At 46.0% G+C, this 21,623-nt stretch overlaps 1 protein-coding gene across 2 annotated transcripts in view; it reads left to right on the top strand.

The window, feature by feature from the left end:
* The window catches only part of ENDOD1 (endonuclease domain containing 1), a 35,226-nt gene extending 14,147 nt beyond the window's left edge, over nt 1-21,079 (top strand). The window contains exons 2-3 of one of the 2 annotated variants that reach the window (XM_054725769.1): nt 18,601-18,761; nt 19,283-21,079. In XM_054725769.1, coding sequence (XP_054581744.1) covers nt 18,729-18,761; nt 19,283-20,485 — 1,236 coding nt within the window. In that variant the 5' untranslated portion in view covers nt 18,601-18,728 and the 3' untranslated portion in view covers nt 20,486-21,079. The remainder of the gene's footprint in view (nt 1-18,600; nt 18,762-19,282) is intronic. The other variant, XM_008149184.3, reaches the window with a different exon arrangement.
* Nucleotides 21,080-21,623: the final 544 nt, after the last annotated feature.

Raw genomic sequence — 21,623 nt, 5'->3', positions numbered from 1 at the left:
TTGGAAATGTTACTGAATCCCATGGAGCTCAGTTCCCCATCTGTGGCATGGAGCTATTGTCCCTATTCTGCAGAGGAGTTAGGACGATGAAGTATGGCAGCGTGTGCAAGAGGCACTCTGCATTGTGTCTGAGCACTCAATACAAATTCATTAAGTATGTTGAATAAACAAGTGACCTTTGCTATGCCTGCCTTGGAGGTCACCAGAATGAAGGTTACCATGCTTCTAGGTCTGACCCTGTATTATTCCTGAAATGGGTCCTTGGCCCATCTGGGAAAGAGAGAGGTCAGACTCCCAAAGTGGCCAAATAGGAGAAGAAAAATACAGGCCTCACCAAGCGACAGATGTAGTACATCCAGTGCTTTGTCAATGTTGTGCCCACCTTTAACAAAAAGGAGGGCACCAATGCCAACTCTGAAGACTTTTGTGATCCTGGCTCTCTCTAAAAAAACCACTTAGCCTTGTCAAAACAACAAAAATCCCCATTCCTGATCCATTGCCACCTTCCCTGTGACTAGTCTCAGCTTTTTCTCTACGTTTAGTTGCTCCTGAACTATTCTCTGTGTTACTTTTTCTCCTGATACATTCTCTGAATGTGGTAGAAGTTCTTTCTCTCTGTCCCATGGGGCATCCCTCTGATCTGTCCCCAGACTTCTTGGGCCACGGCAGCCTTGTATCTTCATTTGTTCTGAGATTTAATCCAGGTGTCTAGAAGGTTCCATGCCTACAAGGTCCCTGCCCCAATTCCCACAGCGGGCTTAGTGAGTTCTCATAAGAACAGGACTCCTGTTGTTTCAGGCTTGTTGGTGCATGAATCACAAGCTTACCCAACCTTATTCGGGTGAAGGGCAGGGCTATTGTAGGAACAGGCACAGGAATAGATACACAAAGGCCTCAAAGGAACCAGAGCTGGTAATTGTCTACAAAACCAGATGGTCCCACTTAGTCTCCAGGGTCCTTCTCCCACCCTCTGTTTTTTTTTTTTTTATAATATATTTTTATTGATTTCAGAGAGGAAGGGAAGGAAGAGAGAGATAGAAACATCAATGATGAGAGGGAATCATTAATTGGCTGCCTCCTGCACGCCTCCTACTGGGGACTGAGCCTGCAACCTGGGCATGTGCCCTTGACTGGAATCGAACCCGGGACCCTTGAGTCCACAGGCCAACACTCTATCCACTGAGCCAAACAGGTGAGAGCACCACCTTCTGTCTTCTACCTGCTTTCTCATGGACCATCCTGGCTATCAACCTTAAACTGCATCTAGCACCTCTCACGCCCTGACTCTTGTCAGTCGCTGAGTTTCTTAGATAGAAAACCCGAGAGAGTCATCTGGTTGGTTGCTGGCTGGATTGGCTGTCCCTTGGTTGTGACTGGCAAGGCAAGGGGTGCTTAGGTAGGGTCATGCAGTAACAAGTGCTGCTCTTTCAGAGGTAGTGTCAGAACTGCTCAGTGAAGTCAGAAGTAAAAGTTGACTGTGGCACATTGATTGACAGGGGCTGGTATACCTGGCGGTTGGCTGGGAGAGCCCAGAGTGGGCAGCCAGATTAGACTACTTGAGGGACCCATTCTGTGTACCATCCATGCATGTAACCCTTGCTACCAATGCCCTGAGGTGGCTGTGACCTCCCAGGACTGGGTGAGTTGGGTTCTTGGGAAAGATCTCACTGTAGCTGTATCCTGGCAGGAAATAGATGGAACTCTCAAAGAGCTGAACCAACAGAATTGAATGAAGAAATGATTTCTAGAGAATTGAGGGAGTCAACAAGATATGGTGAAGCATCTATGGCCTAGCCATCACACGAAGCTGTCACTATCCCTGGTCTGTGGGGTCAGGGGGAAGCCTGGTGGGAACCATGACAACAGAGAAACTCAGCCAGAGCCAGAACTGCAGCAACCAAGTGGGGAGGAAGCAAGGGAATAAGTACTCTGGCCTCCTCTTCCCACCCTCCTGTTGGCTATCCCAGTCGGAAGCCAGAGGGCAAGAGAGCTCAGACGATGTGGTCCCTAGAGAGCAGAGAGTGGAGAACGGATCTGGAAGCCAGAGGAGACTGCCCAGCACAAGAGTGTGAGGCTGAAGCCCAGCCTTGGCATCCAAGTAGAATGCTAGCAGCAGAGAGGAACGGTGAAGGCATCGCCAGCTGTTGATGACGTGGGCAGCAGCACAGAGAGAAGCAGGGGAGCATTTACATTATAGTCATGCAACTGACATGGTTGGGGACAGGCATTGGCCTGTTTTGTTGAAGATGAAGTAATATTTGAGAGAAGAGGCTGGGGGAGTTTCGGGGGGACCCGATTTACATGCCAATTGTTTATTAACCAGGATGTTATTGAAGATGTTAGAGTAGTGAGATATGCTCAAAAGAGTATAAATAGCAAAAAATAGACTTTTCATACCACATGAGAATAAGGCAGGAAATCCATGTTTGTACATGTTTATGATCAGAATACTAGCTGCTCTGATAGATGGAGGACCCAGATGGCTCTATATTTTGTTCTCTCCATTATCATCATCATAGCTCTTGCAATTTGGGGATAATACCTCTCACAAAATATGAATAGTCTGACTAAGCCCAGCTGGGGCACTATCAAAGATGATTTGCACATTTGTTTTCCATTATGGGGTTCCTGGACCCCATGCATCAGTATCACTTGGGGGGGTTGAAAATGCATTTCTGAACCCCACTCCAGACCTAGTGAATAGACCTTATTTTTAAACTAGAGGCCCATTGCACGAAGATTCGTGCAATAATAGGCCTTCCTTCACCTGGCTTCGCTCCGGGCCACCTGGGAGCCTGCAAGTCCCCACTCCCGGCTGGAGCACCACTCCTGAAGCTCCCTCCATGCCCACCCCCCCATAGCAGGTGTCCCACCCGGCTGTGCCTGCATATGCAAATTAACCCACCAGCTTTCTTGGGTTAATTTGCATACTCTCTCCTGATTGGCTATGGGCGAAGTGGAGGTACGGTCAATTTACATGTTGTCTATTATCAGGTAAGATAAGGACAGAGGTGCTTCTAATACAAATTGAATTTTGAGAACTATTAATTTAAGGACCCTTGACTGATTCCTTCTAGTGGCTGTCTAGGCAGGGGTTGAACTCTAGCAGAGTGATAAATAAGAATGTGATAAAGATCTAGTCCAGCCTGTTCTTAATTTAGAATCATCTGGAGAACTTTAAAAACATCCTGATTCCCAGCCCTGCTCCTACCCAAGAGGTTCTGATTTAACTGGTCTGAGGTAAGGCCTGGAGGTATTTTTGTTTTAATTCCAGGTGGTTCTGATGAGCAGCCAGGTCGAAGAACCTCCAAGCTTGTCTGAACTCCAAAGGTGGAAAAAATGAGAAATGGAGACAGCTCCACTGAACCGGCTTTTCTGAGTTCTGCCCCACGCAGTTCAAGGCTGGGAATAATTGCTCTGGAAAAGAAAGTAGCGTCCAGGGTGGAAAAAGAAAGTAAAGGCCTCAGTGAGTAATGAGGAAGGAAACCAGAGAAGACCAGGGATGATGTAACCTGAGAAGGTACCGCAGTTCTGGAAAGGTCTTAAAGGAGTCGGCACTCTCTCCAAGGCTCCCAGGAGTTGGAAACTTGGAGCTTTGTGTGAGAAGAGCCGTCTGAGGAGTCCCATGGGAGTGTGTTGGCCTCAAGGCCGCCCGCCCGCCTCCCCCCAGGCCTCCCTTGCCTGCATGTATTGCTAGTGTAGGTTTGGCGCATTTTTAAAATCCCTCCACCCCCTTTTATTTATTTTTTTAATTTTCAAGAAAAAAACAAACCAGTCTGAAATGGAAATGGAATAAATGGGCTTTCGCTCTCTCTCCTGTTCCATCATCTTCCAACTTAGGAGGACTCAGCCATTCGTCCTTGCTTCTCTGCCATTCACCCAACCCTTGCTGAGCACCTAAGGCATGCACATCCCAAGGCGAGCTGCAGTGCCCGTTCTCCCAAAGGCAGGCGGTGCGAGTGGCCTCAGAGGGAAGCTGATCCACGGGGTTGTGTGTGTGTGTGGGGGGGGGGGGGGGGGGGGGGGAGTCCGCCTGAGTGCTGAAGAGCTGGTCAGGAAAGGAAAACAGCCTGCATTTCTCTCCTTAAAAAAAGAAAAAGAAAAAAATCCTTCTAATTCTTCTAAAGCCATTTCTATCCCCAAGAGGATAAGGAATATTTTGGATGCCAAGCAGAGAGGATTTATTTATTTTTTTCTTAAATGGGTGGGTCAGAGCTCTGTTTATTCCTTTTCTGAGAGCGCCAAGGTCTCCTGGTTTATTCCTCTCCATGTCCTTCACCCGCTGCTCTGTGGCCCCAGCGGCCTCCCCCTTCTTTTCGGACAGGCGGCTCTTCCCTGGTGCTGGGTGTTTTCTGTGGCGAGTGGGTTTTCTTAGGACTCACCCAAGGCCTCGGATCTAGTTCATTCTAATGTGTGCATCTGTGCAGGGGGCCTGTTTGCACTGTCCAGCTCCAGCCCTGATAAGATGATCTGATGATCTGATTATCAGCTACTCTCCCCGTTTCTTGTAAGGCGGGGCCCTCCCACCCACCTACTGATGGGCAGTGGGGTGATAGCATCTCTGCACTGTTCCTGGGTGGCTCGTAGTTCAGAAAACTGTGAACAGGAACAAAATTGGAACATCTACTGTTCGGCTCATCGGATTATTTAACTTTTGTTGAAAATAAAACAGACCCCAAGGGACATAGCTTCTCTATCCCGCAGGGTTTCAGGAGCTCACTGGGTTGTGTCTCCTGATCTCAGGATCGGGTCTGAATCATCCTGCATGTGCTGTCTAGCCTCAGCCTGAGATTCTCCAGGGAAAGGAAATGCCGCCCTCCCTGAATCATTGCAGTTTCAGAAGCATTTTGATGGTTTTTCTTGATGACCACCTTTTCCTGGGGCAGGTCCTGGAGCAGGTCTAGAGGACAGCCCAGCCCGTTCTCTCTGGAGCCTTTGCACATCTGCACACCAGAGGAAATGAGATGTGCATCAGAAGATTGTTGTGGAGGTCAAATGGGATAATTCAACAAATACTTCCTGGTTGAGGGCCATCATAACAGGTGCAGGGAGCAGAGATAATAGGTACTGGCCCCGATCCGATCCTTCAACTCAGTGGGACAGACAGATGGACAAATGTAGTTTCTCTGCCTGGCAGACTTCTCCCCACTTTGGTGGTCAGCCTGCCTTTGGTGTCCCACACTCAGCCGCCCATCAGCGGCAGGGTCACAGCTGGCCCCTCCACCTGCCAGTTGCTGACCTGCCACTCCTTCTCTTCAGCCTCCCCCTCCCCCCGTCCCCTGAGCCTGTCTTGCCTCTCACCTGCACTTGCACCCACTCAGTCTCTTTGCACTAGCAGTGCCATTAGCTGTCCCCTGCAACACTTTCCTTTGCCCACCTGGACGCTGAGGTCAGGCGACTTCAGCTGTTTGTGGTGACAAGTTTGTCCTCTGCACCTGTCCCGGGACTACCGGTCATTGTTGTGGGTAAATTAAGTACCAAACTGCAACCCTGGTCTCAGCAGAGCTGGCCTCCCCATTAATCCTGCTGGGCCTTCGTGGGGCCTTCCTTTCTTTCTTCTTGTGAATTCCCTGGCACAGTGACCTTAGGCTGGCGCACCATCCCTGTTCTTCGTACGCTCTGCCCAGTATGTCCCCACTTATGGCAGAGAAGCTGACCACCGCTGCCCTGAGGACTCAAAGCTGCCCTGAGTCCCCCATGCACCCTCTCTGACCTTCTCCGAAGAGGTTCCCTCGTGCCAGGCCCACTCTCCTCCACATGCTCCCAGTGTCATTCCCTCTGCTGACCCCCTCCCCTTTGTCACTACTGCGGTCACAGCTTAGCAATCAGCAAACACCTACCAAGAACCTACCACATGTGATTTAGGCAGACAAAAGTACAAGAGGCGATCCGGCCAGTAGTTGAGCCTTGACCTGTCAACAAGGAGGTCATGCTTTGATTCCCAGTCAGGGCACATGCCCGGGTTGTGGCTCCATCCCTAGTGTGGGGCGTGCAGGAGGCAGCCAATTAATGATTCTCTCTCATCATTGATGTTTCTCTCTCGCTCCCTCTCCCTTCCTCTCTCTCTAAAATCAATAAAAGCATTAAAAAGAGAGAGAGAGATGATCCCAATTCTTGAGGAACACACAGTTTGTAAAATGGAAGGAGCAAATGCATAGGAGCCCACTCTGACACACAGGTTCCCCTGGTAACTCTTCTTGACTTTTAAACCCTGTTGGGTCCACTGTTACTGCTCTTTGGTAACAAATGGTAAGCTTCTCCCTATTCCTGTCTGCCGGTGTGTGTTTCTTGGCATCTTGAAGGGGTTCAGGAATCTGGAGAAGTGTCTGCGTGTAAATTAATCAAGAGTCCAGAGACAAAACATAATTTTGGAAGGCATTTGGGGAGCCAGAGAAGACTTAGCTAAAGGAACCAAGTTCTCCTGTCTCTCCGGACCCCTTGCTTTTTATTAACACAAATTGTCCTAAGGCAAGGTAGATGTACACATCAAAGGCCAGGTTTAGTATACAGAAGCATTGTTGGATTTGGGAGAAACTGTTTATGGCTGTTCAGGTGTTTGGCCAGTAGGAGGCAATAACATGTAGATTAAAATGCTCTCAGCTGTCTGGCAGCAGGCAATCATTTATGCATCCTTTTCAGGTTTTGGGAAATGCCCTCAGCCATTTCCAGATGATTCAGCCCTGCTGACATGCTGGAATTGGCTTCTGGCACTGTCCTCCCCACCCAGTCATCCCAGCCCTCTGTAAAGCCTCCTCTGCTCCTGTGTGTTCTGGGACATTCTGTGACCCTCCACCCATGCTCAGGGCTGCCCCACTCTCTGGCTCCATGTGCAGTCCCCTGACTGGCCTTGGAGGTCTTAGCCAGGACCCTTGCTGAGTTCCTACTCTTCTGGGCCTGTGGGGTTGGTCACATGGAAACACTTGTGCAGGCTTGGTGCTGGGAAGGGAGTTAAGGGGACTCCCCCGCACCTGCCATGTCTCTGATCTGGTTCACAGAAAGCTTGTGCCTTGGTGTGACTATCCCTGGAGGAGTTGAGAGGAGAGAGGGAGGCGGACAGAAGCGGAGCAGAGGAGAGAGTGTGGGGTGGGCAGGAGACGGCTGACAGGTGCTGCAGCCCCATGCTGTGTCCTACAGATGATTGTCACCTCCAACAAGCAGCTCCTCCTCCCTCAGTGACAGTTCACTGGGCCACTGTGGTCCCTGAGGTTTGCATGGATTTCACAGCTCAGACACCCGCAGGGACCGGGCTCTGCTCAGTGGCTCACTGCTTCTCTAGGCTGTCACCTTCTCATCGTCCCCTCGGGACGCTCCTTGGTACAGAGACCCAAGTAGCCCCATCCTCCCAACGCCCCCTCTGCCTGGGGCTGTGCGTGCGTAGGGGGCTAGAGGACAGTCTTCGCTTATTCCTGTAATTCCTGCTTCTCAGCTAAGGTCCTGTTCGTCTCCTGCCTTTACCTATAGACTTCTCTAACAAGAGGTCAGTTTCTGCAGCCTCCTCTCACCCACACACAGTCATTTCCACCCCGTCTTCCTTCCAGAGCCCTCTGGAAATGGCCCTTTGAGGTCTCACCGAGGATTCTTTAATCATGGAAGGCCTTGGTCTTTGTCTGCATCTTCCCTTTCCTCTCTGAGGCAGGTGCCACACTGGTGATTCTCCCCTAGCCGAAGCTTTCTCCTTTTTTTTTTTTTTTTTTAAATATTGATTTCAGAGAGGAATGGAGAGGAAGCCATAGAAACATCAAAGATGAAAGAGACGCATCGATTAGCTGCCTCCTGCATGCCCCCTCACCCCCCTGGGATCGACCCCGCAATCTGGGCATATGCCCTGACCAGGAATTGAACCGTGACCTCTTGGTTCATAGGTCAACACTCAACCACTGAGCCACGCCGGCTGGGCTCTTTCTCTCCTCTTTTTTGATGTGACCCCAGACTATTGATTCTCCCACAGCTCCGCCTGGTCTTCCAGCTTCTCTCCTCCTCCTCCTGTCCTCCAGAGTGGCTGCCGGGCCTCTCTCATCCAGGGCAGGGGCTGCTGATGGCTCACGTGAGGAGCTTTGAAGTCTAAGAAGCTGAGCATAAGCCAAGGCTCTGACACTCATTTATTGGATGACCTTGTACATGTCACTTGTCTGAGTTTTCATTTTCCTGTGTGTAAGGTGAGAACAATGCCTACCTGGTAGGGTTAAGTGGGGAGTCAGTGGGAGGCAGCAATGCTGTTGTAGTCATTTGCAAACCTGCTCTGCCATTTTTGCTGTATCTGAGTACACGATTATTGCTATTTATTTGAAATTGGCCTTTCTACTGTTTTTAAATCAGCTTCCTGGAAAACCAATTTAGTCTTGTCCTAAATAATCATATCCACGAAATCATGTATATGAAATGCTGGTCATATTTTCCTAGGGCCCATTAAACATAAATTGACAGCAATTAAAATAAAAACGCTCATTTGTACTGTATACTTCTGATTATTCTGGGTACCACAGGGTAACCTGCACTGCAGTGCGCATCTCTTATGTAAGTCTCCCGCCACCGTGCCTGACCAGAGCGTATGAGAGCAAGCTGACTCTTTGTTGTTAATATGCCTCCGTGGCTAACTGCTCGTCTGTAGTTCCAACCTCACTTCTGCTCCCAAGCTCCAGTTCTGAATCTCCGGCCGCCAGCAGATATTTCTGCCCGTCAGTTTAGTCTCATTGAAAGGTCGGCCTGTTTACTTTTCCTCCCTGCCCCTCATTTCCCGGTGACCTCAGCTCTGGCCCTTGACATCATCTTTTAGTTTCCATGGACCTTCCCACATCAGCGCTCACATCTTGAGCTTCTTCCTTCCGGAATCTTGCACGTGTCCTTCCTTTTCCATCCCCTCGCCTGCCTTTGTTTGTGGTCCAGGCTTTCTTGCCCAGATCAGCCAGGTGAATGCCCCCTGGAAGGACACATCCCTAGTGACACCCTGGTCCCCAGAAACCGTCAGGGAGTTCCCGCTGTACAGCAGAGCGGAGTGCGTTATAGCGGCTGAAGTCAGACTACGTGGGTTTGTGACCTCACCGGCCCTCACTGACAGCGTGACCCTGGGCACCTTGCTCAGTGTCTGAGCCTTAGTTTTTCCTTCTGTAAAGGAAAGTAGTAGAGACCCTGTTAGGATTACAGAAGATACTTTATGTAAAGCACTTATCCTGGTGCCTGGAACATAGTGAGTCCTCACTAAGTGGTAGTTATAATTAGTCTACGATTAGTCATCTGTATATCAGGTCATCTATAAACCGGTCCCCTACTATCCTTTCCAGTGAAACCTTGCTCTTTCCTTACTCAGTCCTGTTTTCTCAGGCTGCTTGTCTCTGCCTCAAGCCTTTGTGGAGAAGTATTGTTAAGCCTTACTGACCTTCCATTTCTCTAAATTTATCGAAGTCTTGCCCATCCTCCTAATCCCATCTCAGCTTCTGTTTTCTCCAAGAAGTAAGAATTCTTCCTCGGCTGCGCTCATGCTGCCCTTTCTTCCTCTGAAATTTGATTGTTCTTTTTTCTTTATACCATTTACTTGGCACTTAACATAAACTGCATTACGCTGTTGTTTTCCCCTGGATTTCCAATATAACTCTGTCTGTATCTATGTCTTGTTTTCCTAAATAGATGGCGAGTTCCTTGATGTGAAGGCCTATTTTGAGGCCTATAAAGCATGTAAAACAGTAGCTGTGGGACTGGACCTCCTCAGTTCATGCCCTGATGCTACTACTCACGAACCGTGTGACCTTAGCAAGTTACTTAATCTTGATGGGACTCAGTTTCTTTATCTGTCAACAGGTTAGAATAATAGAGCCTAGTTTTGTGAGTTTAAGTGAATACATACACTTAGTTTTGTGAGTTTAAGTGAATACATCAATACATAGCACGGCCACTGACTGATTTAATGCATGTAAAGTTCTCAGGCCCTAGCCGGCTTGGCTCAGTGGATAGAGCATCGCCTGCAGACTGAAGAGTTTGTTTCCGGTCAAGGGCACGTACCTGGGTAGCAGGCTCGATCCCCGGCCCTGGTCAGGTGTGTGCAGGAGGCAATTAATCGATGTATCTCTCTCACATTGATTGTTTGTCTCTCCCCCACCTTTCAACTCTCTAAAAATTTGGGAAAAATATGCTCTGGTGAGGACTAACAACAACAACAACAAAAATAAAGTTCTCAGAATGCCTGGCATAAAGTGCTCAATAAATGTTATTGTTATTAATATTATTTACTAGAGGCCCAGTGCACAAAATTCATGCAAGGGGCTCGGCCCTCACAGCCCTGGCTTGCCTCGGCCCTTGCAGCCCCAGCTTCATCCAGACAGTCATCCAGAAGGTCATCCAGATGGTCATTCTGCTCTTCGGTCTAATTAGCATATTAGCTCTTCATTATATAGGACTAGAGGCCTGGTGCATGAAATTTGTGCATGGGGGTGTGTGTCCCTCAGCCCAGCCTGCACCCTCTCCAATCTGGGACCCATCAAGGGATGTCCGACTGCCTGTTTAGGCCCGATCCCGGTACGATCGGGCCAAATCGGGCAGTCGGACATCCCTCTCACAATCCAGGACTGCTGGCTCCCAACTGCTCTCCTGCCTGCCTTCCTGATTGCCCCTAACCGCTTCTGCCTGCCACCCTGATCACCCCTAACCACTCCCCTGCCAGCCTGATTGATGCCTAACTGTTCCCCTGCCAGCCTGTTTGCCCCTAACTGCCCTCCCTTGCAGGCCTGGTCACCACTAACTGCCCTCCCCCGCAGGCCTGGTCCCCCCGCAACTGCTCTCCCCTGCAGGCCTGGGTCCCCCCCAACTGCCCTTCCCTGAAGGCCTGGTCACCCCCAACTTCCCTTCTCTGCCAGCCTGGTCACCCTAACTGCCCTCCCCTGCAGGCTTGATCACCCCCAACTGCCCTCCCTTGCAGGCCTGGTCCCTCCCAACAGCCCTCCCCTGCTGGCCATCTTGTGGTGGCCATCTTATGTCCACATGGGGGCAGCCATCTTTGACCACATGGGGGCAGCCATCTTGTGTGTTGTAGTGATGGTCAATTTGCATATTACTCTTTTATTAGATAGGATTATTATTACTAATCCTGATGCTTCCTCCCATAGCACTAGTCACAAAAATTTATGCTTATAAATATTATAAATTATAATAAAGTAATAAATATTGTTGATGGGTGAATATTTCCCCTCCAGTACTCTTTTTCAATTTTCTACCAGTCTGTTTTTTTTTTTTTTTTTACATGCATACTAGCAGGAAATTTGAAAGTTTCCTTTTATTTAAACCCAAAGCAAAAAAGAAATCCCATGGGTTTAAATAGCTTTTAATGTCAGATGGAAGGAAACAGACCAAGTCGTTGAGAGAAACTATTTTTTCTTGGTACTAAATTTGAAAGGAATTTATTATAAGATTATTTATGGGGCAGGATGCTGGTTGGGGGACGGCAGGGAGGAGCTCATTCTTCTAAAACCTACTTAACATGTTGTGATTAGGAAGAAAAAGTTTCCATGAAACACAGGAACAGTATCAAATTACCCTGCCAGCCCAGGGGGACTAGGTCAGCAGGGAGGAGGATTACACAGTGAGATCTTTGTACCTGCCCCTACCTCAGAGACTCTGCTGGGAAACCAACGAATAAGACTGGTGGTGCACACAGAAGGGCAAGTGTAGCCCAGAAACTGTCGTCTGAAATTACCTCTTACATCATAGGTGCATTTTTGTCTTTAGGAAGTGGTGTTGTCAGTAATTTACTGTAATTGCAATAACCAGATCATTAAACTATGTCTGCAGAGAGCATGGAAAATACATCTGCCCTTTACATGACACTGTAGCAAATAATACTTTAGATTTTAAAAATCACATACTTGTACCACCTTTCATACAATTTCCCATACATGCATTAGGTATTTTGTTACACACACACTTTGTCATTCCTTCAGACAGTGAGAGCCTACCCAGACGCACTTGGTGGTGGAGTAAATAAGCATGGTGGTGATGGGAAGCTGGCATAGTGATTTTTTTTTTTTTTTTTTTTTTAGATTTTCAGATGATTCTTTAACAAATGGTAATAAAACATTAGTCATCTTGGGATCTGAAGCAAGTCTCGTCATAGGTTAAAAACTGGTTTTAAGACAAGAAGTAGGAGTCAGTAAGGGGCATTTCTCTCAGTGGAGGTCAGTTAACAGACTATTATTAGGCCCTGGGAGTTAATATGTTTACAAATGATATGGTGAAGTGACTTCGTAATGTAATATCTAATTTTTAAAAGATCTTCACCCGAGAATATGCTTTTTTATCTTAATTTTTAAAAATTGATTTCAGAGAGGAAGAGAGAGGGAGAAAGAGATAGAAACATCAATGATGAGAGAGAATCACTGATCGGCTGCCTCCTGCATGCCCCACACTGGGGATGGAGCTCGCAACCTGGGCATGTGTCCTGACCAGGAATCGAACTGTGAATTTAAGATACGTATGTCCAAATTATTGACAGATAAGAAATAATTTTACAAGAGAAAATAATCAAGAAAAATTTGAAATAGAACTAAATAGAAATGTTAGGAAAGAAAAACAGTTATTAAGATGCAAAAAGAAAAACACCTCAACAAACAAGTAGACTAGATATATCTAAAGAGAGATCTAGTGAATTGGAAGATATATCAGAGGAACTCACCTAGAATAAAATATGGAGAGTTAATGAGATATAAAATATGAGAAAGGATGTAAGACGCAAAGGTTTGATGTGTATCTAATTAGATCCTCAAAGGAGAGAATAAAGCGTTTATGGAAGGTCAATATGTCATCTTATAAGACACCCTTTGTTATTTTTGTCAGAGATTAATACTGGATTAGGTAAACCTTGGGACATTTATCTATTTATTTCTTGTTTTAATTTTGCTTAGTATTATTCACACTCATTTATCTACATTAGTGTGTTAAACTAAAGTTATGGCTAGACAAGCCAAACCTAGAATGCCTGACATTTCCATGGAGTTCTTCTCCAGCACCCAGCCACAGCTGATTGGGCAGGGGTGAGCATTTAACTCAAGGATGGCTATTCTATAGGCTTGTCTTGACATGGCCTGATATGAAACATTGAGCTAAGATTGAAGGTAAATGATATAGTCAGTGGCCAGGGAAGCCATGATTATCCACGTGCAAACTGAAGGGATGGTTGAACAGAGACCATAAGTTAGCAGGGGCCACGGTGTAGAAAAAAACTATGCAGAAAGAAGTAGATGAAGAAGCCAGGAGGGAGAGATAGAAGAAGTCCGACCGGTCAAATGTGGCTGAATGATGGCAATCATTAAAATGGCGAATTAGTTTCAGCTACAGACTCTTTTTTTTTTTTTTAATATATTTTATTGGTTTTTCACAGAGAGAAAGGGAGAGGGATAGAGAGCTAGAAACATCGATGAGAGAGACACATCGACCAGCTGCCTCCTGCACATCCCCCACCGGGGATGTGCCCGCAACCAATGTACATGCCCTTGACCGGAATCGAACCTGGGACCTTTCAGCCCGCAGACCGACGCTCTATCCACTGAGCCAAACCGGTTTCGGCTCAGCTACAGACTCTTGCTGCCAAAATTCCCAGATCTATCTGGAACTCATTTCTGGTTCCAGCATTGCCAAGCTATGCCACAATTCTGGATCTTTGGGAGCCTGTTGGTTCAACTTCTCTTGGTTTCTATGTAATTTTTATCCTTCCGGTGAACCATCCGTATAGGAGGCAGCACGAACAAGTCTTTGCTCATTGGAAACAGAAAGTGTTAAGGAACATAGTCCAGATTCAGTTAAGCCATACAGTTTATCCAGGTGACAGTGCCTGTAGCCCAAGCATGTCAAACTCAAAGGCTACACGGGCCAAATAAACAAGGTTTAAGCTTAGGTGGGCCGCAAAAAACAAAAGCTTCAATTTTCATAGAAACGTAGGTTTATTTCAATAGAGACATGCTGAATACAAAGGGCTGAAATAAATGAGTTATCGTTAACATAAAATAATAAAACATTTTAATAAAAATTAATATTTTTTCTTGAATGTTAACTTACCAGACACTGAATAACTGCACAAATTAATAAGCGTAACACAAACCTATTTTTCTTGTTCTCTGAAAACGAACTATTTCCTGTTGCGCACACCAAACAAGTCAGTACAAGACTAATGACGTGGCAATCGGCTGCTAAAATATTCGCTACTAGTATTAGTGGAGAGAAATGGTGCGCCTGAGTGTAAGGCGCATAAGGGAAATGAATGCAACACGGTTATAGTAATCAGTCATTAGTGAACGTTGTAGTTCGTTATTAATAATGATGTATAACAGGATATTGTAAAAATTAAGTTACAAATTTTTTATTAAAATGTTTCTTACAGCCGAAACCGGTTTGGCTCAGTGGATAGAGCGTCGGCCTGCGGACTCAAGGTTCCCAGGTTCGATTCTGGTCAAGGGCATGTACCTTGGTTGCGGGCACATCCCCAGTAGGGGGTGTGCAAGAGGCAGCTGATCGATGTTTCTCTATCATCGATGTTTCTAACAATCTATCCCTCTCTCTTCCACTCTGTAATAAAATTAATTTAAAAAAAATGTTTCTTACATACCATTATTTTGGCTGGGTCGCAAAAATATTCGTTGTGGGCCGTATGCGGCCTGTGGGCCGCAGGTTTGACATGCTTGCTATACAGAGTTCCTTTCCTAATTGTTGAACTCCTTTCTGTGCAGTGGGAGCAGAGGAGGTTATGGTTGAGGGGACTGATTTTACAGTTTTTCTCCAAGGTTTGCTGCGTTTGCTGTTCTCTACTACCCCTACTGGTGTAGAGGGGGGAAAAAAAGGAGTAGCCAAGTGAGGAGCTGATAGGAACACTGGGCCAGACCGCTGACCAGTTTCTAAGGGTAATAGGAGTCTGGAAACTGCTCTGGCCAGCTGCCCTCTGCCTGTGCTGCCACACTAGACTGTGGGCAAAGGCAACAAGGTGGCATGAAAGCCAGCCTGGACATGTGCCCTCTTACCTTCCCCTTGCCATTCTCTCTTCAGTCTGGGACTGTAGCACCGGGGGCTCAGATATCAGCTACTTTCCCTGCAACCTTGAGGAGCTTCAGTTATTCCATGGCACAGAGAGAAAAGTAGATTGCAAACAGTGCAGCATTTTTTCCTACTTGGTGACAGAGAAAACTGTTATAACAGTGTCCATGAAGATGGGAAAAGTATGGCTTAGTAATAAAGGATATAAGCTTTAGGTATAAAAAGACTGATCTCAGTTCAAATCCTGTTCCTGCTAATTATTGGGTGACTTTGAAAAGTTACATCATCTTTCTGTGTTTTAGTTTCCCCATCCATAAAATAAGGTAAAAATACCTTCCAGTCAGGCCCGTGTGGCTCACTGTTTGAGCATCAACCTATGAACTAGGAGGTCACAGTTCAATTCCCGCTCATGACACATGCTGGGATTTTGGGCTCAATCCTCAGAAGGCAGTGTGCAGGAGGCAGCCAATCAATGATTCTCTCTCATCATTGATGTTTCTATCTCTTTCTCTCCCTCTCCTTTCCTCTCTAAAATCAATCCTATATAATAAAAGCCTAATATGCTAAGTGTCTGGTCGGCCACTCAACCAATCAAAGTGTGATATGCTAATGATATGCTACTGCCGTTCAACCGCTTGCTATGACGTGCACTGACCACCAGGGGGCAGATAGTTGACTGGTCAACCAGTTGCTATGTTGTGCACTGACCACCAGGGGGCAGACGCTCTAACTGGTAGATTAGCTTGCTGCTAAGGTCTGGCCAATTGGGACCGGCCAGACACACCCTGGAGCCCTCCCATGGTCCCTCCCTGGCTGGCCAACCTCCCACGTCCCTCCCCAGCCCCGATCATGCACCAGTGGGGTCCCTTGGCCTGGCCTGTGCCCTCTCGCAATCCCAGCTGAGGGATCCCCCCCCCCCACGAGTGCACGAATTTTGTGCACCGGGCCTCTAGTAAAAATATATTTTTAAAAATGCCTTCCATATAGTGCTATGTTGAAAACAATTACTTAGTAGTTTAAACCATATTAGTCCCTGACTCTCACATCCCATCACCATGTAGGTATAGTATACAGGCCTTCTATCTTGATTTCAAACATTATATTGTATCTTGTCATTAAGCCATAGAACCGAATTTGGAGATCATAAGAATATAGTGACCATAGATATGGGGTTCTGCAAAAGCAAGGAAAGGGGGAGGGAAGATGTGCTCTCTTCTGCGTGGGTATCTTTGCCTAAGGGGACCCAGGCAAAGGAGTAACTAATGGGCTTTGTGCACCTCCAGGCAGGGAGGTGCACAAAGCCCATTGTAGCATTAATTAGGTCCTGGCCTTCTCAGCAACCTTGGTGCCATCCTGGCCCATTTCCTTTGTACCTATGAAGTCTGAGTAGAAAAGGCTTAACCTGGTTGCCAGGTGCACAACCATAGCAGAAATTTGAAGCCCCATGAACCCAAGTGGCCTGAGAGAATGCAGAAGCAACCAGCTAAATCTCCTTTGACCTTGTTCTAAAGCTGTAAGGCCATGTTCTAAAGCTTGGGAGTAAGTCAAAATCCACAATCCTGGCTTCTGCCTAAAAGAGGATATTGTGTTCCCTCCCTCCCTCCCTCCCTCCTTCCCTCCCTCCCTCCTTTCTTATCTTCCCCCTATCTTTTATCCCTCCTCTTTTGTCTCTCTCTCTCTCTTGTTCCCTCTCCTTTCTCCTCCAAGAGTCTGTCTTCTCTGCTCCTGTTCCAGGCCTGCCTTCCACCCCGTAGGCACTGTTTCATCCCTGGTTGGCCCCTGGGCTGACAACACACCTGCATGCTGCCTATGCTCTGTCACAGGAGCAATTAAAAAACCAGCTCCAGACTTTCCCTTGAGAGGATCAAGAAGTTGTAGGCTAAATGCAGACAGAATGCCTTGTAACCATGGCAACACATGCATCTGGAAATCCCTGACCTTACACCCAAGACTCCACAATCTTGGCTCTGCCATATCTTGATCTCATGATGTAGGAATGAGGCTGATATGTCCATGTGGTATATCTTTCAGCCCTAGGAGAGTAGCAGCAGAAGCTTTACAAATGAATGAGCTATTTATCTCTGTCCGCTGGGGATCTGGGATCTGGTAGGAGTGGGGAACATTGCTGATTCTAGGGCTGGCGGAAGACTGGAACAGCCTTGAAGGCTGAGGCTGTGGAGTAATCCATTAGACATCAGTAAATATTGCTGCTTTCACATCAGTTTGCTCATCCATTGCCCTTGCTAACCCTACACATACTCCCACGAATGTGCCCACATTTGCCTTTGCAGAATTGAAGAAATGCATTATTGGTTTTCCTCCCGACAAGAGGTACAACACAATTCACATGGCCTTGATTCCCCTGGGGTAGTGATGGGTTTAGTAGCACTAACTCTAGGAAATCAGTTATTAAGAATTTACTGATTTTAAAAATACATATATTTTTATTGATTTTGGGGAGGAAGGGAGAGGGAGAGACAGAGAGAAATATCAATGATGAGAGAGAATCTTCGACTGCCTTCTGCATGCCTCCACCCAGGATCAAGCCTGAAACCCCAGGCATGTGCTCTGACCGGAAATAGAACTGTGACTTCCTGGTTCATAGGTCGACGTTCAACCACTGAGCCACACCATCTGGGCAAGAATTTACTTATTTTAATTCATTTCTTGTTTGCTTCCTTTTGAAAGTAACACATACTATACATAATTTGTGGAGTGATGTCAGTAGGAGAGGCATAGGGAGAAAAACAAGAAAGTAGAGGAAAAAAATCACTAGCATCCCCAGGAATCAAACAACCATTGTGGACATTTTCTTGTGTTTCCTTCCAGTATTTCTCGCCTATTTTTAAACTTAAAAATTTGTATTTATTAAATTTTATATTCTATCTTTTTTAAAAATATTATAGCATTTATTTCCCCATCATTACAAATTCATCATAATTACAGATGCTTTTGAATGGCTCTGAGATATTTCTCTGATGTAACATTGTTTACTTAACTTTTTTTGTCTTTTGAAAATATGGGTTGGTTCAACTTCCTATTACGCCTGTCTGCCATGATGACTATCTCAGGGCATAGAGAAGAATTAGTATCTTGAGATTCTAATGTGTGTCAGTCCTTGGTTGGGTCCTGTGGGGAATATACAGGGTCCCTGATATCAAGGAATTGACAATCCAGTTTGAGAGGTAAAAACGGAGTCATGGGTCAGTCCTGAGCTCTTTCCTTTTGCCCTTGCAGATTGGTAAAGTGAAAGTATACATTATACCGCTGAATTTAAAAAGAAAAACAAAACCAAGATCACCCACCCACACACACACACACACACACACACAGTGCGGGGCAAAAGTAGGATTATTGGTACATACCTAGATTGACCTAGACTGAAAAGTAATTGTTAATAATAGTAAATGTCATGGGGAGATTAAATTCAAAGAGCAGTTGGTCAAATTGTAATTTTAGTTTAGCCTAAATATCTAATAACATGATAAGCTATATATTTTCCCTCATTTGATTTAGATGCTGTGATTAAAGTTGATTTTTTTTCATATACCCCAAACTATATAAACATTCATTAAGGATGTGTTCATTACATTGCAGACAACATTGGTGGCTGATTATCTGAATCGCAGTTCTGATATTTATGGGCCGATTAAGATCTACTTTCCCCTTGCTTTCATTTTCACAATCAAGTTGAATCTCATGGAAAAATATTCCAGAAAAGAGCTATGAAACTCATCAAACCACAGCAGATTAAAAAGGCATGTCATGATGGTGTGTGTGTGTGTGTGTGTATGTATGTGTGTGTGTGTGTGTGTGTGTGTGTGTGTGTGAGATAGGGTATTACTGCATAGCAGGAGTGGAGGATACACAGAGAGTAATATAGGAAACCGTGTTTGAAAGATGATCAGGATTGGGGGATGTTAGAATGAATGAAGGGTACATGCACCAGAAGCCAAGCCCTTTCAGACCCAAATGTAGGAAGTGTAATAGGGGCTTCTGTTAGACTCGCAGGGGTGGGGAACATCCCATCCTTGGGCTGTCTAAGGCCCGTGAAATAATTTGGTGTGGCCCTGCCAAGACATTAGGGGTGAGTTAATGAAATGTTTGACCAAATATGGCAGGCTAATATTTAAGTTGAAAATTTTGTCTGGCCCAAGAATGATGTTATAAATATCCAAATGGTCCTTTGCAGAAAAAAGGTTCCCCACCCCTGTGTTAGGGTCTTGGCAGAATGATTCAAGGCCACTGATGCATCTGAACACTCCCTCTCCTCTTTCAGATCGATGATCCCAACAGCAACCTTGAGGAAGTGATTAATGAGGCTGACGCCATCACCACTGTGGACAGGCTGGGAAGCAAGCAAGCCTTGACTACAGATTACCTGGATTCTGATTATCAGAGAGGACAGCTGTACCCGTTCTCCCTCAGCAATGACTTGCACATGGCCACATTCGCTCTCACAAATGCAGTTCCGATGACCCAGGCCTTCCAGGAACGGTGGTACATGAATCTGAACAGCCTCATGGACCGGGCCCTGACCCCACAGTGTGGAGGTGGGAACGACCTATACATCATCACAGGCGCCGTGCCCTCAGACGTCAAAGTCAAAGACAAGGTGACCGTCCCTAAGTTTGTTTGGCTGGCAGCCTGCTGTGCTGTCCCCGGAGGAGGCTGGGCCATGGGCTTTGTCAAGCACACCACGGACGGTGATGTCATAGAAGATGTGATGGTGAAAGAGCTGGAGAAACTGCTTCCGTCTAACCCTCAGCTGTTCCAGAACAACTGTGGTGAAACAGAACAGGACACGGAGAAAATGAAAAAAATCCTGGAAATGGTTAACCAAGTCCAGGATGAAGAGCGGATGGTGCAATCTAAAGAAACCACTGGTGCCCTCCCCAGCACAAGGAGCAAGAGGTCTGCTCTGCAGCCTCCAGAGGCACCCGAGGAAAGGAGGAGCTTTCTGGGGAATCTCGTAGGCTTCATCGCCGCCCCGTTCATCAAGCTTTCCCAATTAATTTGCTACCTTGTGGTAGGCATCCTGAAGAACACGGTGTATGTCCTGTGGTATGCCACCAAGCAGGTGATTAATGGCATAGAAAGTTGCCTTTACCACCTGGGTTCGGCCACTGTCTCCTACTTCTTGGCCATTGGGGAAGAGTTGGCAAGCATTCCCTGGAAGGTACTCAAAGTCATAGTCAAAATCATCAGGGCCATTCTCCGGATCCTTTGTTGTCTGCTGAAGGTTGTTTGCCGCATTCTGGGCATCCCTGTCCGAGTCCTTGTGGATGTGGCCACTTTCCCCGTGTACACCATGGGCGCCATTCCCATTGTGTGCAAGGACATTGCAGTGGGCCTCGGTGGCGCCATCTCTCTGCTCTTTGACACTGCTTTTGGTACCATGGGTGGCCTATTTCAGGTTGTCTTTAGCGTCTTCAAGCGAATTGGCTACAAGGTTACTTTTGAAAATTCTGGGGAGTTATAGAATTCAAAAAACTAATAGTGGCCAGTCACAGTAAATTTGATTTTTTTTTTAATAGAAAAGGCTGGAATACTTTGTACAATGGGTCTTTGTTCACTATCAACTATCATTAATTTTGGCCTTTCATGGGGATGAATGTATGTTTTTGCAAAGGAAGATGGTGCAATTTAGACTTGACCCTAGAGAAATGGTCAGGGTAGGACTATGTGTAGGTCATCTGATATGAAATGAGCAAACTTCTAAACCATAACCTTTAGTTATTTACTCTGATACAGATGGCCAGCTGAGACATTCTGGTGTTCATTAAAGTTCTACAAGAGGGGAAAATGAAAAAGAGGACAACTTTAAACCAAAGGGTTTCTGAGACGATGAGAAAGAAATCTTGTTCCTCTTGTTACTCTCTGAGACTCAAGGCAAAACTGGTATAAATATTCTTGGCCAATGTGTCTTTCGCTTCTCTTTCTCCTCAACTCAGCCGACCTTGGTGAGATGCGGACATGCTTCCCTGGTGAAATAGCTTCCTTAGGGTATAGAGTCTGCTATATCCCTTAGCTTTCTGTGGCTTCTAAGGACCTTTCAGATGTTTTTTATTTTTTTCTCCAGAGTTGAATTTTGCTGAATTTTTTTTTTATGTAATGATAAACATTTTATGCCAAAAGCGGCATAACAAATTTTGAATGCAAGGGCAAAGGTGATTTGCCCCTTGAACACTGTAGGACAGTCTTCTTGGGTATGAAGAAGAGGGCACATGGGTCAGAGCCCAGCTCTGAGTAAGTGCTGTAGTTCCCAGGACATTCCTAGCCAAGCTTGGACTAATTTGAAATATATTCAATATCTGGCTGACAAGATGGAGCTCAAAGACCTACATGTTAAGCTAATATGAAAATTCAAATTCTGCAACATACTAGATCAGTCTTTCTTATACATCAAGCAAGTACCCAATACAGTAAAACACATTGACTTCTATCCTTAAATGATTGTTTTGGTATAAATGTATAGAAAAGAGCCACCGAACAAAAACTATTCTAGCCGTCTGGAAAGTTTACATATGTATAAACTTGATTAAGAATTATCTCGTAGACAATTATTTTTATAGTGTATTTGAGGCTAGAAAACATCACTCTTCATTAATGCAAATTGA

Source organism: Eptesicus fuscus, chromosome 13, assembly GCF_027574615.1.
Source record: "Eptesicus fuscus isolate TK198812 chromosome 13, DD_ASM_mEF_20220401, whole genome shotgun sequence".
Classification (NCBI taxonomy): domain Eukaryota; kingdom Metazoa; phylum Chordata; class Mammalia; order Chiroptera; family Vespertilionidae; genus Eptesicus; species Eptesicus fuscus.
Note: the sequence above shows the minus strand (reverse complement) of the source record. Positions and strands in the feature narration are given on the sequence as shown.